Source organism: Sceloporus occidentalis, unplaced genomic scaffold, assembly GCF_023333645.1.
Source record: "Sceloporus occidentalis isolate IW3139 unplaced genomic scaffold, rSceOcc1.0.p SCAF_205, whole genome shotgun sequence".
NCBI lineage: Eukaryota > Metazoa > Chordata > Lepidosauria > Squamata > Phrynosomatidae > Sceloporus > Sceloporus occidentalis.
Window position 1 is genome coordinate 949,834 of NW_028317185.1, and position 24,238 is coordinate 974,071.

Consider the following 24,238-nt stretch of genomic DNA (forward strand, 5'->3'; position numbering starts at 1 on the left):
GAGGCTGTTTGGGGCAGAATGCGGTTTATTTCGTGTGTGAATTCTGGTCAATGTTCCCGTTAATGCCCGGTCACATTACTGTACAGCGCCGTGTGCATCGTAACCGCCTGCCGTACCCAACGCAGTCCCTATATCATAAAACGCTGCACCTGCAATCATCTACTCCAGACCTTAATCCGTCGTTGGTCTCGTCTTTCAGGAGCCGTATGTCTGTCCTATGCATGTTTATATCCCCTCGCTTTATTACCCTCTAACACTTCTGCTGGGAGACTGTTCCACTTATCTACCACCCTCTCAGTAAAGTGAATATATCTATAGCCCAAGTGACGTGTATCCGCAGTGACGCTGCCGGTAGTGTACACCGTTGTACGTTGGTTCACAATGTCGTTTCATCAAAGAACTGCTGTGATCAGCAAAATAAATGGCATTTTTTTTTTATATGTAAAAAGGACTCTTTTGCTCCGACAGATCTGGTTATTTTGACACATGGCCCTCCGCGGGGTTTATATTAATAACTGCCCCTGAAAACAAGGCTCCAAGCCAGATTGATATAAGGGGCATCTGGTCATTCAAGGGGGGGGGGGGGGCAGAAAGAATGGGGGCTCTCATTGACCTGCTGCACGTACTGGCCCCACATGGCCTCTTTCTGGGGACTGGGGGCTTGTGGCCCCGGTGTGAGCGGAGAGATGGGCGGGGCCCCGAATTTCTGGTGGCTGCCCTGCTTGCACGACCGGCGATCTCCGTATTGATCAGACCGGGATTTGCTGTATTCCGTCGATAGGGACGGGTCCGGATCCTATAACATATCACTAAATGCTGCTAATGATTCCATGTAATTGTGCAGCATTCGGGGCCACGCCCCTCATCCGGAAGAGATCCTGCGGAACGCTTCACTCGCCACCGGCCACGTGATTTGACATCTCACAACCCCCCCTCTTCCAACAGCCAACCAAGAGACGACTAGTAGGAGGCCCCTGCGTGGTGTTCTTTGATTGGACGCCTACACGACCAATCCGAAGCAGCCATCTGGGTGCCTTGAGTGGCAAGAATGTCTTACCAATGAAAAGCAGACACCGGTGTTCTGACAGCCAATGGAACCCCGAGGGAAGGGTGGGAGCGGCGCAGGCATATAAGAGCCACCGAGAGCCCACTGCAGGCGCTCACAGGTTTCTAGACGCTGTTAGTGACAGGTGACTTAGGGCTCAAACATGGCCCGTGCTGCCGTCCTCATCCTACCGCTCCTTGCGGCTCTCTGCACCGCCGAACCCACCGTCTACTTCAAGGAGGAGTTTAATGATGGAGGTATTATCCCGGGGCCGTTATAATGATTGACACGCTAAGTGTCCGTAGCTGGTGATGAGGGAAGGGGCATTAGGGGTCATCCGGGCTAATGGGGCTTCTGTGTTCTGCATGCAGCGTGTGGGGCTTTGGCTGCTTCTCACGGGGTATGGCGGGGTGATTGTGGCTTTTGTTATGCATGTGGCTGATGCTGTTTGCCTTTAAACTGACCTTAAGTTCTGTATCCCATTCCCACATCCATGTCTTAATGAAAAGAGAAATTAAGTGCCTATTGTGGTGCAGTCACTATGGAAACCAAGGCAAATATCTCTGCTGGTGTCTCCATTTCTAGCCCTTGGCTGTATGCTTGCACCAGTTTCGCCTGGGTCAGTACCAGGGCATTGTGTGCGGATAGTTCTAGAAAGTTCTAGCCCCTCTGCATATGGGGTTATTGGAAGGATTGAGGGCAGCCCTCTGATCAGACAGTTGCTTGTGGGCGGGTGTCCTTTTCCAGGAGTCGGGTTTAATAGTAATTAGCCATTGGCCTGTATCCTGTAGTAATGACCCGTAAGCCTGGGGATGGGGCTGTATATACATTATTGTGTAGGTTCCTGTAGTAGAATGCTGTGGGTGTAAGAGACCCTGTGGACTGATCTTTAATAACCGTTGGTGTGATGGGCGATATAAGCTTCCCCCATCTGCAGTAGTAGGGGCCATGTCTTAGATTTCCTTGTGTACTAAGTATGGTCCCCTATTTGGCTCTTTATACAATATACCCCTGTGGGGGCAGGAGGTCGTGCTGTAAGCCCTCCTACAGCTAAGCCTCAGAGGTGGCTTTACAACCTTCCAGCTGCCTCAGCCCACAGTCCTTCCTACCCAGGTGAACGGCTTCCTCGGCACAAAATATTAATGTAATAAATGATGCCATAAGCCGTGTATTAACAGACCTTTAACTGCTGGCTGTTTAATAGCCCCGGATTCTGCTGATGGGTGCAGGGAGGGTGCAGGTAGCTGGATCCTCAGACACAAAGGGTTAAAAACAGCTCCTATTGGCTTCATCTACGTATCCTGATCCTTCTTTCCTCCCCATTCTTGACTCATCCTCCTCTTACTTCCTCCCGGTCCCCATGCAGATGCATAGAGGCTGCTGAATGTTCTGGAAGCCGGCGGGGGGAGCCCCGACGCATCAATGTCCTCCCAACCCCCCTTCCGTGTGTCGAAAGAGAAAGAGTCAGGCCTACGGAGCCGCACTCGGCACATTAAACGTTACGCCGCGGGCCGATGCCGGCTGGGGTTACCGATAGACGCAGCCTTATTTTATGAATGACTCTTGTGCCGTTCCGTACGCACTTAGTAGTAACTTCCTTTTTTAATTAGTGTCTGTGTTAAATTACCTGCTAGTTAATTAACACTTGGATGTTAGGGCATGTGTTTTTCCCCCTGGGGGTAGCTGAGTGTCTATTCCGTGTGGGGGGGGGGGGGGGGCGTTGCAGGAGGTTTAATTACGGTGAACAGATAAATGGCTGAACCCTTTGTGTCATCGTGGCTAAAATGACGTTGTCCCAAGTGACTTCGGAATGTTCTGGTTATTGGCCCTTGCACTGTATACACAGAGGTGGAATCAAACATGGCTTCATTATTGCACAATGCTTCTAGATCAGTAAAGATTACCGCGGGCACTCTTTAAATAGATCATCTTGGGAAGTTTAGGATTTAATATTTTTTTTTTTTTCCTCCCCAGATGGGTGGACGCAGCGCTGGGTGGAATCGAAACATAAAACGGACTACGGAAGGTTCAAGGTGACTGCCGGGAAGTTCTATGGCGATGCAGAGAAAGACAAAGGTGAGTCCCCTTGCCGTGTCCCTGGCGGGGGGGGGGGGTTATGCCAAAGGAGTCCCCAGACCCCGTCATGCTGTCCTCAGGTGGCCAGGCTTTCTATGCTCCTCGTCGTGTAAATCCCGTCACTGATGGGTAGGACAGCCATGTTTTCCTGTCGGCTTTAATAGGAGGGACATCCGTCGCTTTCATGTCTTGGTGTCGCTGTTGTGGGAGCGGTCGGATCTAGAACCGGTTCCAGTCTAGGTGTAACCCTGACGGTGACAGACGCTTTGAAGATGTTTGTTTGTTGGGGAGGCCACGCTTTACTGCTGTAGCATTTACGATCTCCTTATATTCCAGGTCTCCAAACCAGCCAGGACGCCCGCTTCTACGCCCAGTCTGCCGGCTTCGACTCCTTCTCCAATAAAGACAAGACGCTGGTGGTGCAGTTTAGCGTGAAGCACGAGCAGAACATCGACTGCGGAGGGGGATACGTCAAGCTCTTCCCCTCCAGTCTGGACCAGAAAGAAATGCATGGAGACTCCGAGTACAACATCATGTTTGGTGCGTGTCTGAGCTGCAACATACATATTAATAATAAAACCGGTGTTTAGAGCGGTGCTGCGCTGGGCTATTCTGTGCTGTAGTGGAGGCCATATTGCTTGGAAAGCGTTATTACTTTAGGGCTTCTCGGGTATCGTTCTGTTTTATACTAATTAACAAAAGATAAAACATAACTGGTCGTTTGCCTTTAATTATCTTACACGTATATCTGCTGTCTGGGTCTCTATGGGCGCGTTTATTAAATAGTTGCTGCTCTTCCAGGTCCTGATATCTGTGGTCCACCTACTAAGAAGGTCCATGTGATCTTCAACTACAAGGGCAAGAACCTCCAGATTAACAAAGACATCCGTTGTAAGGTAAGATGATCGGGGGGGGGGGGGGCTATTGTATTGAAGACTGTAAATGAAATGAATGGCTTTGTTAGCCGGGCTTCTCTTGCGCATGTTTCTAAATCCTCGTCCTTTCCCAAGGATGATGTGTACACCCACCTGTACACTCTGATTGTGAGGCCAGACAATACCTACGAAGTCAAGATCGACAACAGCAAGGTGGAGTCTGGAAGCCTGGAAGACGACTGGGACTTCCTGCCACCCAAGAAAATCAAAGATCCCGAGGCAAAGAAGCCAGACGACTGGGACGAGCGCCCAAAGATCGACGACCCAGAGGACAAGAAGCCAGACGTGAGTGCCTGGGCCGCGTGGCCCCTTGGATGTTTAGTGTTATATGGTTAATGCCCCTTTAATACAGTCTGATGGCCAATACAGTACATCGGGCATAAGCGTTTCAGTGTAGTGCATATAGATGGAACGTCGCCTTTAATATTGCGCATTGTCCGCAGGACTGGGACAAGGCAGAGCACATCCCTGACCCCGATGCTGTGAAGCCAGAAGACTGGGACGAGGAGATGGATGGAGAGTGGGAGCCACCTGTGATCCAGAACCCGGAATACAAGGTCAGTATCTTCTGCTGCACTTTAGGGGAGTGTTGGGTTAAACACATACCGGAGTCACGCCAGCCCTGGGAATGTATGAAACATAACGAGAGCGATGCGTCTGACTGGCGTGAAGCTGGTTTCATTGGATGCCTGATCGCTGGACGGTTAATGCTGTCATTGAAGGGTTCTTACTCTTAATTTGTAGGGAGACTGGAAACCTCGTCAGATCGACAACCCAGACTACAAAGGAAAGTGGGTGCACCCAGAGATCGATAACCCCGAATACACCCCGGATCCCACCATCTACCAGTACGACAGCTTCGCGTATGTTGGCCTCGACTTGTGGCAGGTAAAGACCGTGAATGGACGCTTGTCTCTATCGCAAACACGACGGCCTCTTACCCGTCTTATCTTTCAGGTGAAATCCGGCACCATTTTTGACAACTTCCTGCTGACCGATGACGAGAAATTCGCCGAGGAGTACGGCAACGAGACCTGGGGTGCCACGAAGGTAGGTGGAAGCGGAGATCTATTCTACACAATGCAAAATTAACCACGGCAACCTATAGAATAGCGATAACTGCAGGTGTATTCCGCCTGTTATAGAGACAGCCTCTGAATGCTGTACAGTAATACAGAACCATCGATACTCCCTCCGCCAGCCTCTATTGTACTGCGAGCCGCGGCACCGATGCGCTTTACAAGCAGAATACCCGTGTTCTGTAACGGCGACATAAATGGCTAATGTGTAATAAGATTTAATGCATCTTCTCTGGCCAGTGATGGATTATAAATCTTAATCCCCTCTTTAGGAACTTCCTGCGTCTGTAATTTGGTTGTAAGGGGTTAATTATCTTGTATCGGAATTAACGTTTTTACTGCTCTCTCATCCCAATAGGAAGCAGAAAAGAAAATGAAGGAGCAACAGGATGAGGAGGAGCGCAAGAAACACGAGGAGGAAGAGAAGAAAAGAAAGGAGGAAGAGCCCCAGGAGGAGGAGCCAGAGGAGGAAGAGGAGGATGAAGATGAGGCAGAGGAGAAAGATAAAGAGGAGGATGAGGAAGATGATGATGATGATGATGATGCCGCCTCACCAAAAGACGAGCTTTAAACAATGGCGGCTTTCTGCTGCCCCTCCCAACCTGGCGCTCTCCCCTTCCCTGGGCTTTCATGTCTTAGATAGGAGAGGGGAAATGGGATCGTTCTGTCTCTATGAGACTCTAAATTTATATATATTTTTTACAGTTTTTGTTTTAACCCTTAAGAGGAAGACATCGGTCTTCCCTGCCCGCCCCATCTCCTCTCTCCTCGGCTTCCTGTTTCAGTCTCGTATTCTCTGAACATCCCTCCAAACTCTCCCCATCTTCACGCACCTTGCCTCTTAGAGTAGGCTTTAGCCGATGACCACCTCTGCGAGCCTGTGCAGGAGGATCATGGGAGATTTCCAAGGTTATAAGCCACAGGCTCCCTACTCGATTGCAGTAACTATTCCGACTGCCGGGACGCGCTGCCCACTGCGATAGCTTCTGGGGCAAGAACGGACCGCTCTGGATCCAAAAACTACTTTTATTAGTATATTAAAATTCTCTAAAACCACTTTATTCACAGTTTAACCCTTATTCCACCAGAGGGCTGAGCAAATGTGTTGCCATGCAATAGGTTTCTTATCACTTGTGTTCTAAGGGTTAAAATGTGATTTTGCTGGCATCACTTGCCAAACCGTGACACTTACTTCCCAAAAATGCAGTGTCAAAAAGTGAAAAAGCAGTATTCGGCCCCCTTTCACATGAATGTAACCAGTTAAATCCCCCGCGGGTTCGGTGTTTTAATATTGCAGGTTCAGGGCACTGAAGAGCCGGGACGTGCGGATGGGTCATCACCTTAAACACCGCGCTTCACTTTAATTATGGGCTTAGTAAGAGTGGACCACTAGTGTCCCCAAAGCTTAAGGGGGGGGCAATCTGGAGTATTGAGATTATGCTGTAAGAAAAGTACCATCTTTGTTTGTAATTTGAACTGTTTGATCCATTCCCAAAATTTCATTCTTGCCCCCACCTGCTGAAGGTGAATGAATGAATACCCAGCCTGGCTTCACAACATCTCAAGTGTTAATCAACATGCCAACGTTGCCCATCTCTGTCCATTGTTTCAGGGGCAATGAAGTATCTTTTGTCTACAAGGATCACCCACTTTGATTTGTCTATTAATTTATATTGTAGCAGAGGACTCCTCACCGGGATGTACGAATGGGTGTTTGTTTTTCTTTTGGAATGTACAGATGTCGGTTCAATTTCTAATTAAATATGTTTGTGTCCACATCGTGTCCTGTACTGTAATTGGGCTCAGATATTTATTGCATTGGTGTCACTCGGGTATATGATTTGATTGGTAAAGGCGTGGTGGTCGATTAGTGGATGTTATGTTAATGGACTGTATATACATTCTGTGTGATTAGTATCAATGGGGGTATTTAAGTAATGGGTTAGATATGTCTGGTCCTCTAGGAAGGGTTTGTAACTAACGAGATTCATCTATACAGAAACCGAAAGGGAAATGACATGGAGGACAGGGCTTTCTGCTCATGGGCCAGCTCCTAGCTCTTAATACCCCCTCCTCTAATACAATTACTATCTGCCCCCTACTAATGCGTTTACAGGCAACAGATCTATAATATCCTTCACGGTCAATACGGAGCCTGACAGCCGTAGCAATCCACGCCAAAGCTTTTCACCGGGGGGTGTACGATCTGGCTGCGTAGGACCGTCCGTGGAATGGGGGGTGGCAGCGGATGTGATGCAGAGGTGGGAATGGGGTGTTAAAGATATTGCGTGTGTTTCATACCCGTCAACAAGTGGGTTAATAAACTCACACAGACCGCTTCCATTCAATAAGTGATCTGAGTAATGTCAATGGCTACACCTGTTCTGCATCCTAACTTTACTTTCACAAGGTTGTCTATTACAACTTGTCAGAAGGTAAAAGTATTCTGAATGAGGTCACCTGTGTTCAAGCAGGTGTTTCCGCTGAGATGGAGCAGTAAGAAAAGCACCGTTTGGTCCTGGTTAGATATTGTGAGCAATGCTGCCACCTAGTGGTGAAGCTAAGGATACTTCTCAGTGCAAATGGCTGAATATTGAGAGCAGTGGCCTGTCTGTACATTTTATGGGTCTCTTCAGCAGGGGGCACTCGCTTCATGGTGTTCTAGTGTGGAGCAGGGGTGGATGAACTGTATGGCTAAAGGTGCAGTTGCCTCAGTAGCCCATGTAGCTGTCGCTTCCATATTTTCCAAGAATACCCATGGGGACTGTCCATTATCCCTCTGCCCCACTTCTTCCTCCCCTGCTGCCCCTCTTTTCTAGGAGCTCAGAATGTTTGCTGGGTATGAGGGGATCGCAGGGTTCTGCAGGTCACAATAATGATAGATTACGTTATTCTCCTAAATGAAATATTTTGTTTTACTGTATGATGGGATGACTGTCGTCTGTACTTCACGTGACTCTGTTTCAGGTATACTGTTGCTTTGTGACAGGCAGTAGGACAGTCCCATGAAAAGTGGGACTGTTGGGAGTTATGCTTCTAACATGCCCTCGAACAAAAGTGCCCCGAATAAGACCACAGTTAGGAGCTTCTGCCAGCGCAGGTTCCTCGCGCAACGACTTTGCGGTTCACTGATACAGAGAGCCAGGGTGTGCACCATAGGCCACATGCAATGGCTTATTGCTGGCTTATGACATCATAGCATGACACTTCCTGTGTCTGTACAACTGGGGAGCAGGAGAAAAGCGATCTGTACGGACCTGGGAGCCATCGCTGTACCGTCTATAGTCCCACAGACTAACGAGATCTTCTGCTGCGACCTACCCCTTCCTCCACATCTTTGCCCCTCCGTGTCAGAGAGAGTTAAAGGGACGGTTTATTGGCACCCCAGCTAAAGAAGAAGGCAGATGTGTACTTTAAGAATGAATAAAAAAGCACTTAGTGGTAGAAGCTGCAGCCGTACAGATGCAGCTGCCCTTCTCCTCTATGGTCCAAAGATTCTCGCCACTAATTGGGAGCTTGAAGCCTTCCATTCATGCGCACAGGTGTCTGGAAAATAGCTGGGGGCAGGCAAAGGGGCAACTAGTATGCATTTGCAAGCGGGTGGGAAAACACCACAAAGATTTAAAGGGACCGCATCCTACCATGTGCATTAAAGTGCATGCGATGGCTGCGGCGTCCCTATAAATGGAATTTAACTCTTTCTATGTCTATGAGAGAAATAAGCCAGGTTGGGGGGATTTGGTACATTGTAGTCTCCTCACCATAGCAACCGATGGACTAATACTGCCGACTGGACTGGCTCACTGGTTGCTATGGCAATATGGAGACCACTTTGCACTCTTTAATTATAGCCCCCTGTGTATCTTTTGCTCTAGAAGCGTATTCTAAACAGGATAACCGGCGCTTTAAACAGCCACCCAATAAAACAATGAGAACCGGCCGTAACCCCCAAAGGGTTAACGCAGCCGCACGTTCCCTCCTGGAGAAGCCGGTTCGGGGAGTTTTTATGGTTTAGGTGTGAGATACGAGGAAACGTCTGCCACAACAATGCTGAGTCGAGACGGCATGGCTGAGCATGCTGAGAGTTGTGGATCATGTGACGCGCACGCCTGAGCCTTGGTTCCGGTTGTAATGATATCCAATGTTGTATAAAGGAGGTTATTCGTTGGGGTAAAACGCGCTTGCCTCGTGCCCCAAATCTCACACCAGAGAGGGGTTACCCAAACATATACCTCCCAATAGTCCCGGTTTTAAGGGCCACTCCCTCTTTGGGACCCTCTTTGTTTGTCGTCCCCTGATGTCTGTTTTCTGGGTGCTCGGAATGTTTTCTGTACCGTATAGTGGTAATGTGTATATATTACCAAGCGGCCCAGTATAATAATCGTTAGAGCCCAACGTGGAACACCCAGTCCTCCCAGAGGGATCGAATCAAATACCCTAAATGCAGCACAGGCAGCCTCCCCTGACCGTACTGGTTATCTGCACATCCCCGGCCACCGCACAGCTACTCTCATCACAGAACCTGCCGGCAGATCAGCCCCGTTCCCTCCATCTAGTTGCCCATTTTTCCTGCTATAAACACATTTCGTCTTAGATGTATAAGCCCCTACCACTTCTGCTGGGAGGCTGTTTCATTTATCCACCACCCTCTTGGTAAAGTAAAACTTTCTTACATTCCATATAAGCCTCTGACCCTCGGCCTCTTGTTCTAACATTCCCCCTCCTGTGAAATAAACTTCCCTTCTGTATTTTGTTAGCCCCTAAACTCCACCAGTGTCACCAGATTCCCATTTCAGGCCCCAGGTGGTCCTCTATGCAGCCCCCTAGACAGACTACAACTCCAACGGCCCTCAGCCAGGTCTTGCCGCAGAAGTGGAACACTAGGCACCCAAACGCGTCACGGTTTTAACTCATTCATGGATTACAAAAGAAAGTTCTAATGGACCAAAACATTACGCTTACAAGCTGGCTGAGCCTGATGGGACGTGCAGCAGAACCATTAAAGTGTGAAAAGGAATAGGAGGCATCGCAGTGTCTGCACACTATAACTCCCATCATGCGCAGCCACACAAATCATCAGCGCGGAAAGACTAAAGCATTCCTCTCAGCCCAATAAAAGACAACGATCCGTCGCTGGGCGTGGTTATTTGAAAACCCTCCCCGAAAAGGGCGTGTCCACAAAATTCCAGAGGACTCCACGTGTCAGAGGGCGTGGTCAGAGGAGTCAGGGCTCTGACAGGTAGACATGAGCTAGGTGAGGTATAGCCCTCCCCCAGACAGGTGTCAGTGGGCGTGGCTTCACAATCAGCCTGTGCAGGAGCAACATGAGCAGCCAGCCTGGATCAGGGGACACGTAAGTGGGGTTCACACACCTGTACTGGGGGCCACTTACTGCAACCCCCAGGGGGCCACACTGTGAACTCATCAAATGGAGACATAACTGCCCGTGCGACACACCTGCATTATTACCCCAGGGGGCAATGCATGCCCGCACATCACTCACAGCAGGTGGGTGGGAGTTAGGATTGGGCTCCCAGGTACATTTCATACACAATATTTACTTCAGGGAACCCACTGATTATATCACTGTCTGCTTTCAGATCCATTTACAATAATGTTTGCTCTGACACTCCAGCTGTCTAACCTCTTATTACAGTAACCCGGCCCCTGAGTGCCTTATTACCCCAGTAACATCTTATTACAGTAACCTGGCCCCTGAGTGCCTTATTACCCCTGTAACACCTTATTACAGTAACCCGGCCCCTGAGTGCCTTATTACCCCTGTAACATCTTATTACAGTAACCCAGCCCCTGAGTGCCTTATTACCCCTGTAACAGCTTATTACAGTAACCCGGCCCCTGAGTGCCTTATTACCCCAGTAACATCTTATTACAGTAACCCGGCCCATGACACCTATTGTCATAGCTCATTATTAATAGCTCATCCATTCTATTGTACCGATACATTCATAGAATAAACCACCTTCAGCAAATACGTTACTCCAAAGTACAGGGAGGCACCCACCATACTACTTCCTAATGATTAAAAGAATGGTTTACACACTAAACACACCTTTCCACACCAGAAAGGAAAGTCTTACACAAAGCAATAAGGCACTCAGGATCCGGGTTACTGTAATAAGATGTTACAGGGGTAATAAGGCACTTGGGGGCCGGGTTACTGTAATAAGATGTTACAGGGGTAATAAGGCACTCAGGAGCCGGGTTACTGTAATAAGATGTTACAGGGGTAATAAGGCACTCAGGGGCCGGGTTACTGTAATAAGATGTTACAGGGGTAATAAGGCCCTCAGGAGCCGGGTTACTGTAATAATATTTTATAGGGGGTAATAAGGCACTCAGGGTGGGGCAGTCAGGGTAGGGATACTGCTGTATCATGCTATTAGGTACGTGTGTCCAATCTAAGTTTTCGTTGCAGGTCCGGTGTGGATCTCTCCCGGGATCTGAATGAATGCATGGAAGCTCTGAATCTGTTTTTGGATAACCAGTTTAATGAAAGTCTGGATCTTCTGCAGCCGAAGTAAGAATAAATCGGGGGGGATTTTCTAAATGAGTGGACCGCGGGGCTCTACAGATATAAACCCTTTAACGACCCATCGCGGAGATTTCCAGGAATTCTACCAACGGCCCTGATGAAAATAATGTATTGGAAAAATATTCTGAATTGAGTCACCTGTGTACAAGCAGGGATGTCAGCTGTGATGTAGCAGTACGAAAGGCATTAGTCTGGATGCTCAGATATCATTAAATCAGAATAGAATATAAGTCGGCCACAGTGTGTAGAACCCTGAAAATCTCACCATTCACCCCGAGATTGGCGTAAAAGCCCAGAGACTCAGGGCAAACCCTGACTGTTCCCAGGTAGGCTTCTTCTATACAGGACAGGAGGGAGTGGGTGACTTGTTTGCCTGTTCATGTTTACCCCAGGGCTAAAGACAGCATGTACCACGGCCTTGTATATGGAACCATACTGGAAATGAAAGCAATGATGACGTTTGAGCCAGAAGACATTATCAACGCCGGACAGAACATGAAACGGGCGCAAGAGATCTGCCAGAGGTAAGGGTGCTGCGTTGGCTGTGAATGATGCTTATAATCGTTGTCGGAGGGGGGGGGCAGATGGTCCCATTAACTAGGGGCACTCATAGGAGATGTGTGTGGCAAATAATGTCCTTGGTTGCCATCGGGTCACTCTGGGGTATAATTTTCTGTCTCATCGATGGAAATGTTTAACTTTTGGGGGGATGCAAATGACTGTGACCGCCTCTCTATATATTAATGGATGAATGAATGAATGTATTTCGGAATACGATATTGAGTATGAATGAAATCTGTGTTCTATTTGAGGTTCATGAGTTCCATACAAAAGGGTCCACTTACGAATGCGGTTGTACCCCTGTGCTAAGCAGGCCGTAGCTCACCGGTAAGGGTGAAATGTAATATGCAAAAGTTCTATGTCAACATTTTCTTAGTAGACCCCAAGGTTCCATTTTGTAACTGGAGGCCACAAGGACATGTCAGTGGTCCCTATAAATGTTTATTTTTAACTTAAATCTTCTTTATATATATATAATTTACTTGAATTAGGTGTATCCAGAGACATAGGAACGGCACCGCTATGTGACATGGCGACACCACTCTGCCCCATCGCTGTTATGAAAGCACGTCTCCGAAAACCTGCTCCAGACTGAAGCCACTAAGGGGTTAATTAGGGGAATATCGGAATTATAAACTTTGCAGCTAAAGTCAACAAAGACAGTCAACAAATGTCACCAGAAACAACAGGAAAAACCAGCAGTACCAGAATAGGCGCCCATCATAATCAGGATGCGGCAAAAGGGGGTAGTTACTGGTGCTGGGGTGGGGAAGGAGACCTTACCAGACCAGCAGATTGGGGCACGGTTTTGGATATAGATAGATATATATATATATCTATATACAGTAGTGTGAAAAAGAAAGTGCACCCTCTTTGAATTCTGTGGTTTTAAATATCAGGACATGACAATCATCTGTTCATTAGCAGGTCTAAAACATAGGTAAATAGAACGTGAGATGAACAACAACACATGACATATTACACCGCGTCATGGTTTACTTAACAAAAATAAAGCCAAAATGGAGAAGCCATGTGTGAAAAACGTAACAGTTCAATAACTTGTAGAGCCACCTTTAGCAGCAATAACTTGAAGTAATCATTTCCTGAATGGCTTTATCAGTCTCTCACATCGTTGTGGAGGAATTTTGGGCCATTCTTCTTTGCAGCGTTGCTTCCGTTCATTGAGGTTTGTGGCATTTGTTTATGCGCAGCTCTCTTAAGGTCCCGCCAAACCGTTTCGATGTGGTTGCGGTCTGGACTTTGGGCCGTCGCAGCACCTCGATGCCTTTCTTTTTCAGCCATTCTGTTGTGTATTTGCTGGTGTGTTGGGGTCGTTGTCCTGTTGCGTATCCCAATTTAAGCCAAGCTTTAGCTGTTGGACAGATGGCCTCACATTAGACTCTAGGATACAGAGGAGTTTTGGTTGTTGCAAAACAAGCCCAAATCATCACCCCTCCGCCGCCGTGCCTGACAGTTGGTACGAGGTGTTTGTGCTGATATGCTGTGTTTGGTTTCCTCCAAACGGCGCTGCGCATTACGGCCAAACATCTCCACTTTGGTCTCATCTGTACAAAGGACATCGCTCCAGAAGTCTTGAGGTTTGTTGAGATGCAACTTTCCAAACCTAACATGTTCTTTTTAGAGAGAAGAGCCTTTCTCCTGGCAACTCTTCCAAACAAACCATACTCGTTCAGTATGTAATTGTAATGTGATGAAACGATAGTTGAAAGGGACCCTCCAGCCGTTATATGCACTTTAATGCCTATAATAACTGCATGGCCTCCTTTCACAAGACCTGAATTGGCTTTTTCAAGCAGCCAATCGGTGCCAAGAATTGTCAGACCACAGAGGAGAATGAAGATGCAGCTTCTACCCTGGGTCCCCCCTTAGCAGTCCTAATTGTAGTGGTTTGCAAAATTATATAGATTATATACATAATTATATACATTATTTAATCTTATTTTAGGTAAGTTTTCTAGGATATATATATATATATTGCATTCTATAATTACTATCATGTATCAGCGATGAATTAAATCAGAATATATTCGGGATTTATTAATATGATATATTTAGATAATAACAGGGCTCAGAGATGATTAAATATAGAATCTTATGAATTATTTTTAGTATGTTTGTTCTTCTCCCGGGTGTTTGTATATCGCCGGGTGTGAGGCTTTTAAACCTTGCAGCGATTATATCTTTCCTTCTTTTCTCTCCGTCCTTCTTCCCCACCTAGTAGTAACCCTGGCTTTCTTGTAAGAGCTGCACCCATTTCTAATAAACGTTTTTATATTTGGATTTAGAGATTGCACCCCCAAATATACACAGGTTTTGGGGTATTTGTGGGATCTTCTAATAAGCTCCCTCTATTCAATCCCTTTGGAAGTTGCTAACATTGGTATCTTTTGTTTATTGGTTGGTTACGATGTAACTTGAGTTCAGGTCCAAAATGGAGGCGTGATATAAGTGAGTTGCTGTAAGTTGGGTACTGAATGCGAGAATCACAACCACCTGTCCTTTACCCACCAGATTCAGGAAGAAGACATCGCTTATCAACAAGTCAGGAGCAGATTCCTATACAGAAGGTGAGCCGCTCCGCACAGCGCTGTGTATATCAGTAATGAGTATCTATACATTGTATAGCTGTATAGTGATGCCGAGTATCTATACACTGATAATGAACGCCCCGCGCTGTATAATAATACCGAGTATCTATACACTGATAATGAACACCCCGCGCTGTATAATAATACCGAGTATCTATACACTGATAATGAACCCCCGCGCTGTATAATAATACCGAGTATCTATACACCGATAATGAACGCCCCGCGCTGTATAATAATACCGAGTATCTATACACTGATAATGAACGCCCCGCGCTGTGTAATAATACCGAGTATCTATACACTGATAATGAACGCCCCGCGCTATATAATAATACCGAGTATCTATACACTGATAATGACCCCCCCGCGCTGTATAATAATACCGAGTATCTATACACTGATAATGGCTGCGCTGTATAGTGATGCCGAGTATCTATACAGTGATAATGGCTGCGCTGTATAGTGATGCCGAGTATCTATACGCTGCTATGTCTCGTTGCAGTTGAATTGCACGCCGAGGTGTGTTACGCTGAGTGTCTCCTGCAGAGAGCGGCTCTCACATTCCTGCAGGTACTGTGTGTTATTGTGTGTTAATGATGTGCGGATCCCACGCGGTGTAGTTTGGGGTGTTGTTGGCCGGTGAACATACTCGGTACTCGGTGTGACTATATGACAGCAGAGGACGCGGCGCGGTATCTTCATCCAACGTCTGCACAGCACACGCGTGGGGAGTGGGGGGGCCGGGGCTTTGAGACGTATTGATGGCTATTTGTGTAAGATATATATATATAATTTTAATGTTTTACACATTATCGGGGCTTTTAGGTCTGTAGAACCCTGCGATCCCCTCATACCCAGCAAGCTCCTAGCAAAGAGGGGCATCGGGAGGAATTGAGTGCTTTGGTTTATATAAATGCCCCCCTTTTGCCGTGGGACTGATCCACGTGGCTGAGGTTTGGGGGAGCGTCGCAGGCTTCTGTCGCTCATTGTTGTCTTGTGTTTTTACCGTACCCAGGATGAGAATATGATCAACTTTATCAAAGGTGGAATGAAGGTTCGGAACAGCTACGTGATTTATCGGTGAGAACTGGGTGTTCGGGTCACTGGGCGCTACATACGTTATTTGGCCGTAATGTATATTTTTTTGGCTTTAAATAAAGCCGTTAGGGGGTAGTAAAAAGTGGCCGGATCTCTGTCTAGCCAATGGCCGATGGGATCCCTAGCATGCCTGTCTTCCATTGGCTGGGCAGATTTCTGATTTAGAACCCTGACATGCAGGTATAGAAGACGCCACGCTCTGTAGCTCTAGAAGGTCAGACTGACCCTGCTGCCGTCCAGAGAGGCAGCCGGTAACGTGGCTCACCTGGGAATGGCCCGGCTAGAACGATAACACCTATAACGCTCAGCCAGGCCAGGCAATGACTATTCCTGATGGGAAGGCTAGAACCTGGCCTGCCTTCCCAAGGCACCACCTGTTTGGGACGTGATCCAGATAACCTTCCAGATCTCCTGTCTGTATCGCTGTTTCGTTCCAGAGATCTGAACGGGCTCATGCAGTCTAATAACTTCCAGAAGGGGGAGTCGCAGGTGCACCTCGAGGGCGGAGTCTCACTAGGGATTGGAGCATTCAACCTGGTGAGCTAATTTACATATCCCTGCTGAGACGCAGTGGGAGGAGTCAGAATTTGGGGTGCTTAGGTGATAGAGCTCCTGTAGGGAAGATTTATTAAGGGCTTGCTAACTGTAGCAAGGAAATTGTTCTTACGTTACATGAAAACCAAAGAGGTAAAGATATTTTAAATTGGAGTCACCTGTATTCAAGCAGGGATTTCCGCTTCAGTATACATGTAGCCAGTTTAATCGGAACGCTGAATGTTTAGTTTAACTCCTTCTCAGAAGCGATAGATTTGGTTGCAATTATAAGCAGGACTTTCATTACTTGCCTTCTGTTTGTCTCAGACTTTATCCCTCTTCCCACCCCGGATCCTGAGGTTGCTGGAGTTTGCCGGGTTTTCGGGGGATAAGGTATGTCTGATATCGCTGACCTTCCGTTTAAAGTGTAATTAAAGTATTAATATCCATTTCTTTATAATGAACTTTTCTCCAAGTATTTCTGTTACAAATTAGAAAACCATCAAGTTCAAGAAGATAATAAGTCGATAATCCTGGATCATTCACATTAAAAAAATCCCTTTCATTCCTTTTTTTAAACATTTTTTTCATATATTTGAGAGGAGAATTATTATCAGAAACGTTACAAAAAGTACTAAAAGTAAATGATTTCCTAAAGTCTTCTGGATTAACCCTTTCATCCGGAAAGACTCCCCATAAGTGTAATACCCGGAAAAACACGATAATACTCGTGGTCGCCACGTCCATGGGAATTCCTTTTCTTGTGTTTCTCCTCAGGAGTTTGGTCTGTCTCAGCTCAACGAATGCGCCATGTCTCACAACCTACGCTCTCTGCTGTGCACAATGTTACTGCTCTGCTACCACACCTTCCTCAGCTTCATTTTGGGTGAGACATTGTGATTTCCTCCTGTCTGTGTCACCCTGCGGTGGGAGGGACAGACTCTGTGCCCCCATAGCCCCCTCCTGTCTGTGTCACCCAGCGGTGGGAGGGACAGACTCTGTGCCCCCATAGCCCCCTCCTGTCTGTGTCACCCAGCGGTGGGAGGGACAGACTCTGTGCCCCATAGCCCCCTCCTGTCTGTGTCACCCTGCGGTGGGAGGGACAGACTCTGTGCCCCCATAGCCCCCTCCTGTCTGTCACCCTGCGGTGGGAGGGACAGACTCTGTGCCCCCATAGCCCCCTCCTGTCTGTCACCCTGCGGTGGGAGGGACAGACTCTGTGCCCCCATAGCCCCCTCCTGTCTGTGTCACCCCGCGGTGGGAGGGACAGACTCCGTGCCCCATAGCCCCCTCCTGTCTGTGTCACCCTGCGGTGGGAGGGACAGACTCCGTGCCCCATAGCCCCCTCCTGTCTGTGTCGCCCAGCGGTGGGAGGGGCAGATTCTTTATCTCTGTGTCACAATTACAGGGACTGGCGAGGATAACTTTTTGGAAGCAGAATCCATCCTTCAGCCTTACCAGACCCGCTATCCCAAGGTGAGGAGGGACTTCTATAGAGGAGCTCGAGCTATTACTGTATTAGTACTGTTAGCTAAATTAATATATTTAGAACTTAATGCCCAGTGTGATATTTGGCTTATTGGACGTTCCAAATAGTGACTGTTCTTTTTGAGCATGTGACCATTTCTCTTTCCGTGATTGGCTGATTCTTCACCCTCTCAGAGTGCCATCTTCCTGTTCTTTGCCGGGCGGATTGAAGAAATTAAAGGCAATATCGATGAGGTGAGCGTTTGCGAGAAGCCATGTTTGCCGTTCCCATTCTCGTCCAGTTTCCACCTCTCGCTCTATGTCCTCCTTTTCCAGGCCGTGCGTTGGTTTGAGGTGGGATGTTCGGCTCAACAGACTTGGAAGCAGTTCCATCACATGTGTTACTGGGAGCTCATGTGGTGCTTTGCCTATAAAGGGATGTGGAAGGTGGCGTATTTCTACACGGATCTCCTGTTTAAAGAGAATCGGTGGTCTAAGGTATTCTGTCATCCCATTTAATTCTCCTAACCCTCGTATTTCCTTATCCGCCCCCCCCAGCCTGACTCATTTCTCGTTTCCATTTCCAATCTCGCTCTGATGTTTTTTCCTCTTTTTCACTTCCTTTTCTTTCCCTTCTTCTAATATTTAAATTATCAGGGTCTGTGGGGTGAATTCACAAGTCTCTGGGTTTTGGCCTGATTACAACTTGCTGGAACTTTGAGAGAAGAGACATTCCAAAAAAAGATGGGATATTCAACAAATTCATGGTCTTTGAAGCATCTCCAGGTTTTGTTGGGTTGTCTTCCTTCTAACCCCAGGTCTGACTCCACTCAGGAGCTCAGTTTAGGGGTAACTGGTTTTACCCGAGTGACAACTCTGGAACATTTTCCATGCGATGTGTATAGGACCCGCTGAGGAACTCAACCAGCTTTAACTCTAGTTTCATTAACACACAGAGCTCTTCATTTTGCCATCCTTCTTACTGCACCATTTTTATATGACCTTTGTCTTACCCCTCATCTCTCTCTACATCTATCTATCCATCCAAACACCATCCCTCTTTCTGGGACCACCTCCATCATTTAGTCTTCCCTCTGGTCCATGTGTGTCTCTCCTGCAGGCCATGTATGTGTACATGAAAGCTGCCTTCTTAAGTATGTTACCTGCAGAGGAAGCACGGCCCTTTGGTGAAAATGAAGTAGATTTATTCAGGTAAGGAGGAGCCAGACTATCGGGACGGTTTTCATTATTTTTACACATAAAGCAGCAACAGGTTGCCTATTGATTAGTGAAGCAGGTGATATTGTAGCTGAATGTAAATGCAGATAGTACATTTAGAAGTACCTTTTATTAAGAAACTATGTAGCTGCGTGCATACCTGCAAACTGTCCCGATTTCAGAGGGAGGCCCTCTATATCAGGACGTATTACTGGTCCTCCTGGTCATTGTTTCCTCTCTGAGCAGGGGACTGGCCTTTCCTCCCATCCAGGTCCTATTTGCTCCCTGCACCTTTCAAGGCTTTATGTGGCTAGCCCCACCCATGAGGAACAGGAATGGAAGAGCTCTGAACTAGTACTGTCTCCCTACTATGAATCCCCATTCAGAGGGGTAACATGCCACAGGAGGGAACAGAGGGGACAGCAGTGAGATTCACAGCACTGAATTAACTCTCTTTTCTCCACAGGCTGGTGCCTTCATTAAAACAGAAAATAGCTGGAAAATCTCAACCTACTGAAAAATATGTAATCAGGAAAGCCAGGCGATACCAAGCCAAAGAGCCAGCCCCCCTGCCTGTGCCGGCTCTGGTAGGTACCAAATATACCATCAGGTGCCCTCTGACCTAAGACTCTTAAAATATAAATATATTTCCCTTTTAATCATACTTACATAAGAGCCACACCATAAAATGGGCTGAACCCTCAGAGGAGAGCCTATAGTGACATGTTTAATAGCCAATGTTAGTCCAGAAGAGTGATGAATTAATGTAGACCCCCCCCCACACACAATCAAGCGCATCTGGTACTCCTATTGATATTTTCATGCCTAGCATGTCGTGGGGTTACATGAGGTTAGAAAGCGATCAAGGATCTCTTTCTTCGCTCAGCCAGTGTTGCTGCAGTGCTTGATATGGAGGCATTTATCAACACGCAAAAAAGTTTGCAGGGGCCCCGTGCGATCTGTCTCCGGTGCGATCATATCTGCCATATTAAAAAGGCTGAATGCCTTTTAAATATGGCGGCGCCTTGCTGCTGCAAAGAGCTTCGCTCAGCGAGCGTTGCTGAAATGCCTGTATATGAAGGCATTCAGCAACACCAGAAAAAAAAAAACCCAGGTTGCTGCGTGATCGCTCTCCAGAGCGATCACAAGCGCCACACTAGAAGGCAGCATGATCATAGGTACTGCAATCAGCAATGCAGGGTATTTGAGCCTGTAAATATTAAATATAAAACTCCAAAAATATTTAAAAGAATATGAAAGATTTAAAAATTGTTAAAGAATAAATAAAAATATATTAAAATGTGAAAATATTTTTTAGTAGGGTTTTCCATTAGTTTTTGTAGCATTTTTTTTAATAGTAAATTAGATGATATGATGAATGTAATGGTATCTAAATAAAAACATTCTTGTCCTGCCCCCCCCCCCATATATAACTTGTGTAAATGAGAGAGAAGAAAATCACTGCGAAAACACAAACACAGCAGAAATGTTAAAACAGCCTCGTCACGGAGGGTCCAACATTTGAAAAACAGTCCGTTCATGAAGGGGTTAACATGCATTTCTGTTTGATGAGGCTGTTTGGGGCAATGTAAAATTTTGAGCTCCTGTAACATGTATGATACATGTATGAAGCGCACGAAGCGTCGTTTCTATTCGGTAGCACTTTAGATCACAGAGCAGCGAAGCGGATTATACTTATTAGAGTTTTTTAAACTTTCTCTGGCCCTTCTCTCTACCCCTCTGCCCTCCCTTCTCTCTACCCCTCTGCCCTCCCTTCTCTCGCTCCCAGGAGATAATGTATTTATGGAATGGGTTTTCTATTCTTGGCAAAGACCCCCAACTGACAGAAAATGCCCTGAATACCCTGCGATGCGCTGAGAGTCGCCTGCACGAGGAGCCAGGTACCTTTTTAATGGGGGGGGGCGATGTCAAGGTATGTGGCTGCCTGGTGCCATGTGCTGGAATGGGGCCCTATCATGTTAACAAGCAAGTGCATGCAGCCCCGGGCCACACAGAATGATTCTCTACCCAATGTAGTCTGATATAAATATAAAATACAATGTTTTTTGTGTGTTGGTGCTAATATTTAACTCCTCGCAGCAAATGAATATCTGGATGACGATCTCTGCTCCATTCTGCTTATGAAGGGTTTGTGTTTGAGGCATCAGGGACGGTTGACGCACGCCGAGGAGTGTTTTATACGGATATGCCAAAGGTGAGGCCACCGCGACGCAACCTGACTTAATGACAGCGACATGTTACATAGGTTAAAGCCAGCAGCTCCATGACGTGATGACTGGGATATGTTTGGTGGGTTAGAGGGTTGGTACATGTATGATTAGAGGAGGGCGATCCAGCTGGTGGCATGAAAATTTGGCTCAGACTCGTATTCCTCCTGTCCTGACCAGCTGGGTCGAGCCAGGCTTGAGTTGATGCGAGCTCACCCGGTTTTAAATGTCCAGTCCCAGTGCGTAGCAGAGTGACCTAGTGACAGTGATGTGTTTTGTGGGTTAAAGGGCCGGTCCCAGTGCTTAGCAGAGTGACCTAGTGACGGTCATGTATTTAATGTGTTAAAGGGCGAGTTCCGGTGCCAGGCCCGTTTCATTGATTTTATGTCATCCTTGCAGTGAGAAGAGGATAAAATTTGATCATCACTTGATCCCCAACGCATTGCTGGAGCTCGGCCTTCTGTATATGCAGCAGCGTAGGGGAGAGGATGCTGTTCCCATTCTTCGTCGTGCTAAGTACGTGCCGTGTGCGGGTCTAGCTGCGCCTAATGCTCTGTGCCCGACGTATAGCCAGGCTGATATATGCTGACATGTCTGTAGAGCACAGTTTGCATGGATGATACGTTCCATATTATTCCCGGTGTAAAATCTTATTCCTATACACAATAAATATCGGCAAAGGTTTTATTTTTCCTTCCCCAAACCATAGAATTTGCCGACAGATAAGACCCGTTCGGCCCAACTAGTCTGACCTTTTTATCCTGATGTAAAGACTCGGACCTTAATCAGTCGTTGGACTCGTCTGAGATTCACAAGCCATTCATCCATGCCAATGTCACACTGTATTAGCCTTTACCACTTCTGCTGGAAGGCTCTTCCACTTACCTAGTACCCTCTACCAGCAGCCACTATAATAGGATGAAATTGCTTTCTCTTCCAGGAACAGTTATAAAAATTATTCCATGGAATCGCGCACTCTGTTTAGGATTCACGCCGCGCTGTCTAAACTCAAGGCCCCGGACTCTGAGGAGAACAGTGTAGATGGAGCAACTCTGCCCTGATGTGTCCTCAGCCGCCTATAAACATAGTTAATGAAGATGTCGCGCTGTGAAATGATTCCCGCCATCTCGATACCGATTACACGGAAGCAAAAATCAACACGCAGTGCTGTATAGCGGTGCCGAGTATCCCATCCATGTCCCAGAAATCGATTGATCTGGAAACGTAACCACAGCATCTGCTTTATTAGTTTGTAGCGGAATCGTCCGTTGGCTTAATGAAGGAACGTATCGCCTTAACGAATGCTAATGATTGTAAATGTAATAAATTGTACAGTTTTCATTAAATGGCGTTTGGTTTATTTATACTGCGGGGAAGTTTCATCAGGAACAGAAAGGGGGTTGTTTGTTAGTGGAAAGTGTTACAGATTCTAGTAAAGAAAACCCTTTCTCATATACAGACGCTCGCGATGAGTGATCAAAAGCCTGCTTCATGCCAGGACTGGAAAGGCCAGTTACGTGATAGCGTGTTCGCTCCCGCAGCACCTTCCTCCTGGCAGACTTTTTTCTGCCTTCTCATCCTTCGAGCGGCCGTGGGCTCTGCCGCTGGCGTCCAAAATAATACACTAGTGGGAACGCCTCTTGGTGGATCTGTCCGCTAGGTAAATCGGTGTGTTGAGACAGCATCTTATATGTATGGGACATTTACACGGTTGATTCTCCTTGTCGATCTATACAGTGCCGCTACCGAGTTTCCCAGGAAAGCTTGGCTGCTCCCACAGCGTATAGACATACAGAGCCTTTCTGATGACGAGAGTAACATCTAAGGAGGGAAATCGTTTGTGTTTTGGACGTACACACGGGGCAGTCAATGAAAACGCTTTATTGAAGAGAGTGAGTACGTTAGCAGTTGAGCTTTCATTGGCTGCGGTATTTTCTTGCTGGATGTAGATAGTATTTTGGCTGTAAGAGCTCAAACGTTTGTACATCACCAACTTTTAGCAACGACCCACTGCATAGATTTCTAAAATCATTTTATATATTGTATATATCTATACGATCTCTTGGCTGGCAACAGATCCCTGCCAAATAAACGATCCTGAACAAACAGTACGCCACTGAACCGAGCAGGGCTTAACGACTGCAGTATTCTTACTGATAGCGGTCGGCGAGAGAAATCTTTCCACAATAACCAATTTTTAAGCAACTAGCCCTCATTTTTAGTCCCTCGAGGCTGACCTTCGCACCATTACTGGGAGTTGACTTCCAGCCACTCTCTCCCCTTTTCTGTAGGGGAGTTGCGTCTATAGGTTGGACCCAGCATTTGAGGTTCACTGGTCGAGTCATTTATTTATGATTATTGGTGGTAGCCATATTCCGTATACCTTACAACTGTTTCTTTTTTTTAATCTTTAGACATTTTAACTATTTTGTACCAGTGTGGTTTTATTTATTCAGTGTGGCATTGGTTTATTATGGTGGTTATACATTTTTTTAATAAATATATTGATTTAATGTAATGTCTTTTCTAATGATGTAATTAAAAGTTTATTTTTATCTATACCGGATATTTTATAGGGACTCAACACTTTGTTTTTGATTTGTGAGAAATACGCCGTGTTTGTTGCATGTAAATGAAAAGCAGACCACAAAAAAGCGATAATCTCTCTTATCCTCTTTGTTTCATTAATAAGCATGTGAAGAAAAATACCCCGGATCTGTTGGCCATTCCAGACACAGAACCTCTGCAGCGTCATTTCCTATAGTCACCGGGGGCCTTACACATACGCACATTTACTTTACGTAGCAAAATATCACCTGCGGCAAAGAA

General features: G+C 46.7%; 2 protein-coding genes across 2 annotated transcripts; both read left to right on the forward strand.

The window, feature by feature from the left end:
• Nucleotides 1-1,208: 1,208 nt before the first annotated feature.
• LOC149277940 (calreticulin-like) lies at nucleotides 1,209-5,706 on the forward strand. Its single transcript, XM_089502552.1, has 9 exons — nucleotides 1,209-1,302; nucleotides 3,020-3,121; nucleotides 3,458-3,661; nucleotides 3,923-4,017; nucleotides 4,132-4,341; nucleotides 4,500-4,613; nucleotides 4,801-4,944; nucleotides 5,014-5,106; nucleotides 5,494-5,706. The coding sequence occupies exons 1-9, from the start codon at nucleotides 1,209-1,211 to the stop codon at nucleotides 5,704-5,706; spliced, it is 1,269 nt and encodes a 422-aa protein (XP_089358678.1).
• Nucleotides 5,707-10,459: 4,753 nt separating this feature from the next.
• Nucleotides 10,460-22,470, forward strand: LOC149277941 (tetratricopeptide repeat protein 39A-like). The gene is made up of 18 exons (XM_089502570.1): nucleotides 10,460-10,488; nucleotides 11,575-11,676; nucleotides 12,084-12,215; nucleotides 14,785-14,840; nucleotides 15,367-15,434; nucleotides 15,880-15,944; nucleotides 16,400-16,499; nucleotides 16,824-16,889; nucleotides 17,274-17,382; nucleotides 17,905-17,972; nucleotides 18,159-18,218; nucleotides 18,300-18,461; nucleotides 19,084-19,175; nucleotides 19,648-19,768; nucleotides 20,971-21,082; nucleotides 21,282-21,396; nucleotides 21,809-21,925; nucleotides 22,350-22,470. Exons 1-18 carry the CDS (start codon nucleotides 10,460-10,462, stop codon nucleotides 22,468-22,470), a joined length of 1,695 nt encoding a protein of 564 aa, XP_089358696.1.
• Nucleotides 22,471-24,238: the final 1,768 nt, after the last annotated feature.

What these genes read in the sequence shown, in the direction of transcription:
- LOC149277940 (XM_089502552.1), top strand. Translation starts at nt 1,209, where the DNA reads ATGGCCCGTGCTGCCGTCCTCATCCTACCGCTCCTTGCGGCTCTCTGC. An exon ending in CGAGTACAACATCATGTTTG is followed by an intron (nt 3,662 to 3,922) that starts GTGCGTGTCTGA and finishes CTGCTCTTCCAG; the next exon opens with GTCCTGATATCTGTGGTCCA. An exon ending in TCCAGAACCCGGAATACAAG is followed by an intron (nt 4,614 to 4,800) that starts GTCAGTATCTTC and finishes CTTAATTTGTAG; the next exon opens with GGAGACTGGAAACCTCGTCA.
- LOC149277941 (XM_089502570.1), top strand. Translation starts at nt 10,460, where the DNA reads ATGAGCAGCCAGCCTGGATCAGGGGACAC. An exon ending in GCGCAAGAGATCTGCCAGAG is followed by an intron (nt 12,216 to 14,784) that starts GTAAGGGTGCTG and finishes TTTACCCACCAG; the next exon opens with ATTCAGGAAGAAGACATCGC. An exon ending in AACAGCTACGTGATTTATCG is followed by an intron (nt 15,945 to 16,399) that starts GTGAGAACTGGG and finishes GTTTCGTTCCAG; the next exon opens with AGATCTGAACGGGCTCATGC.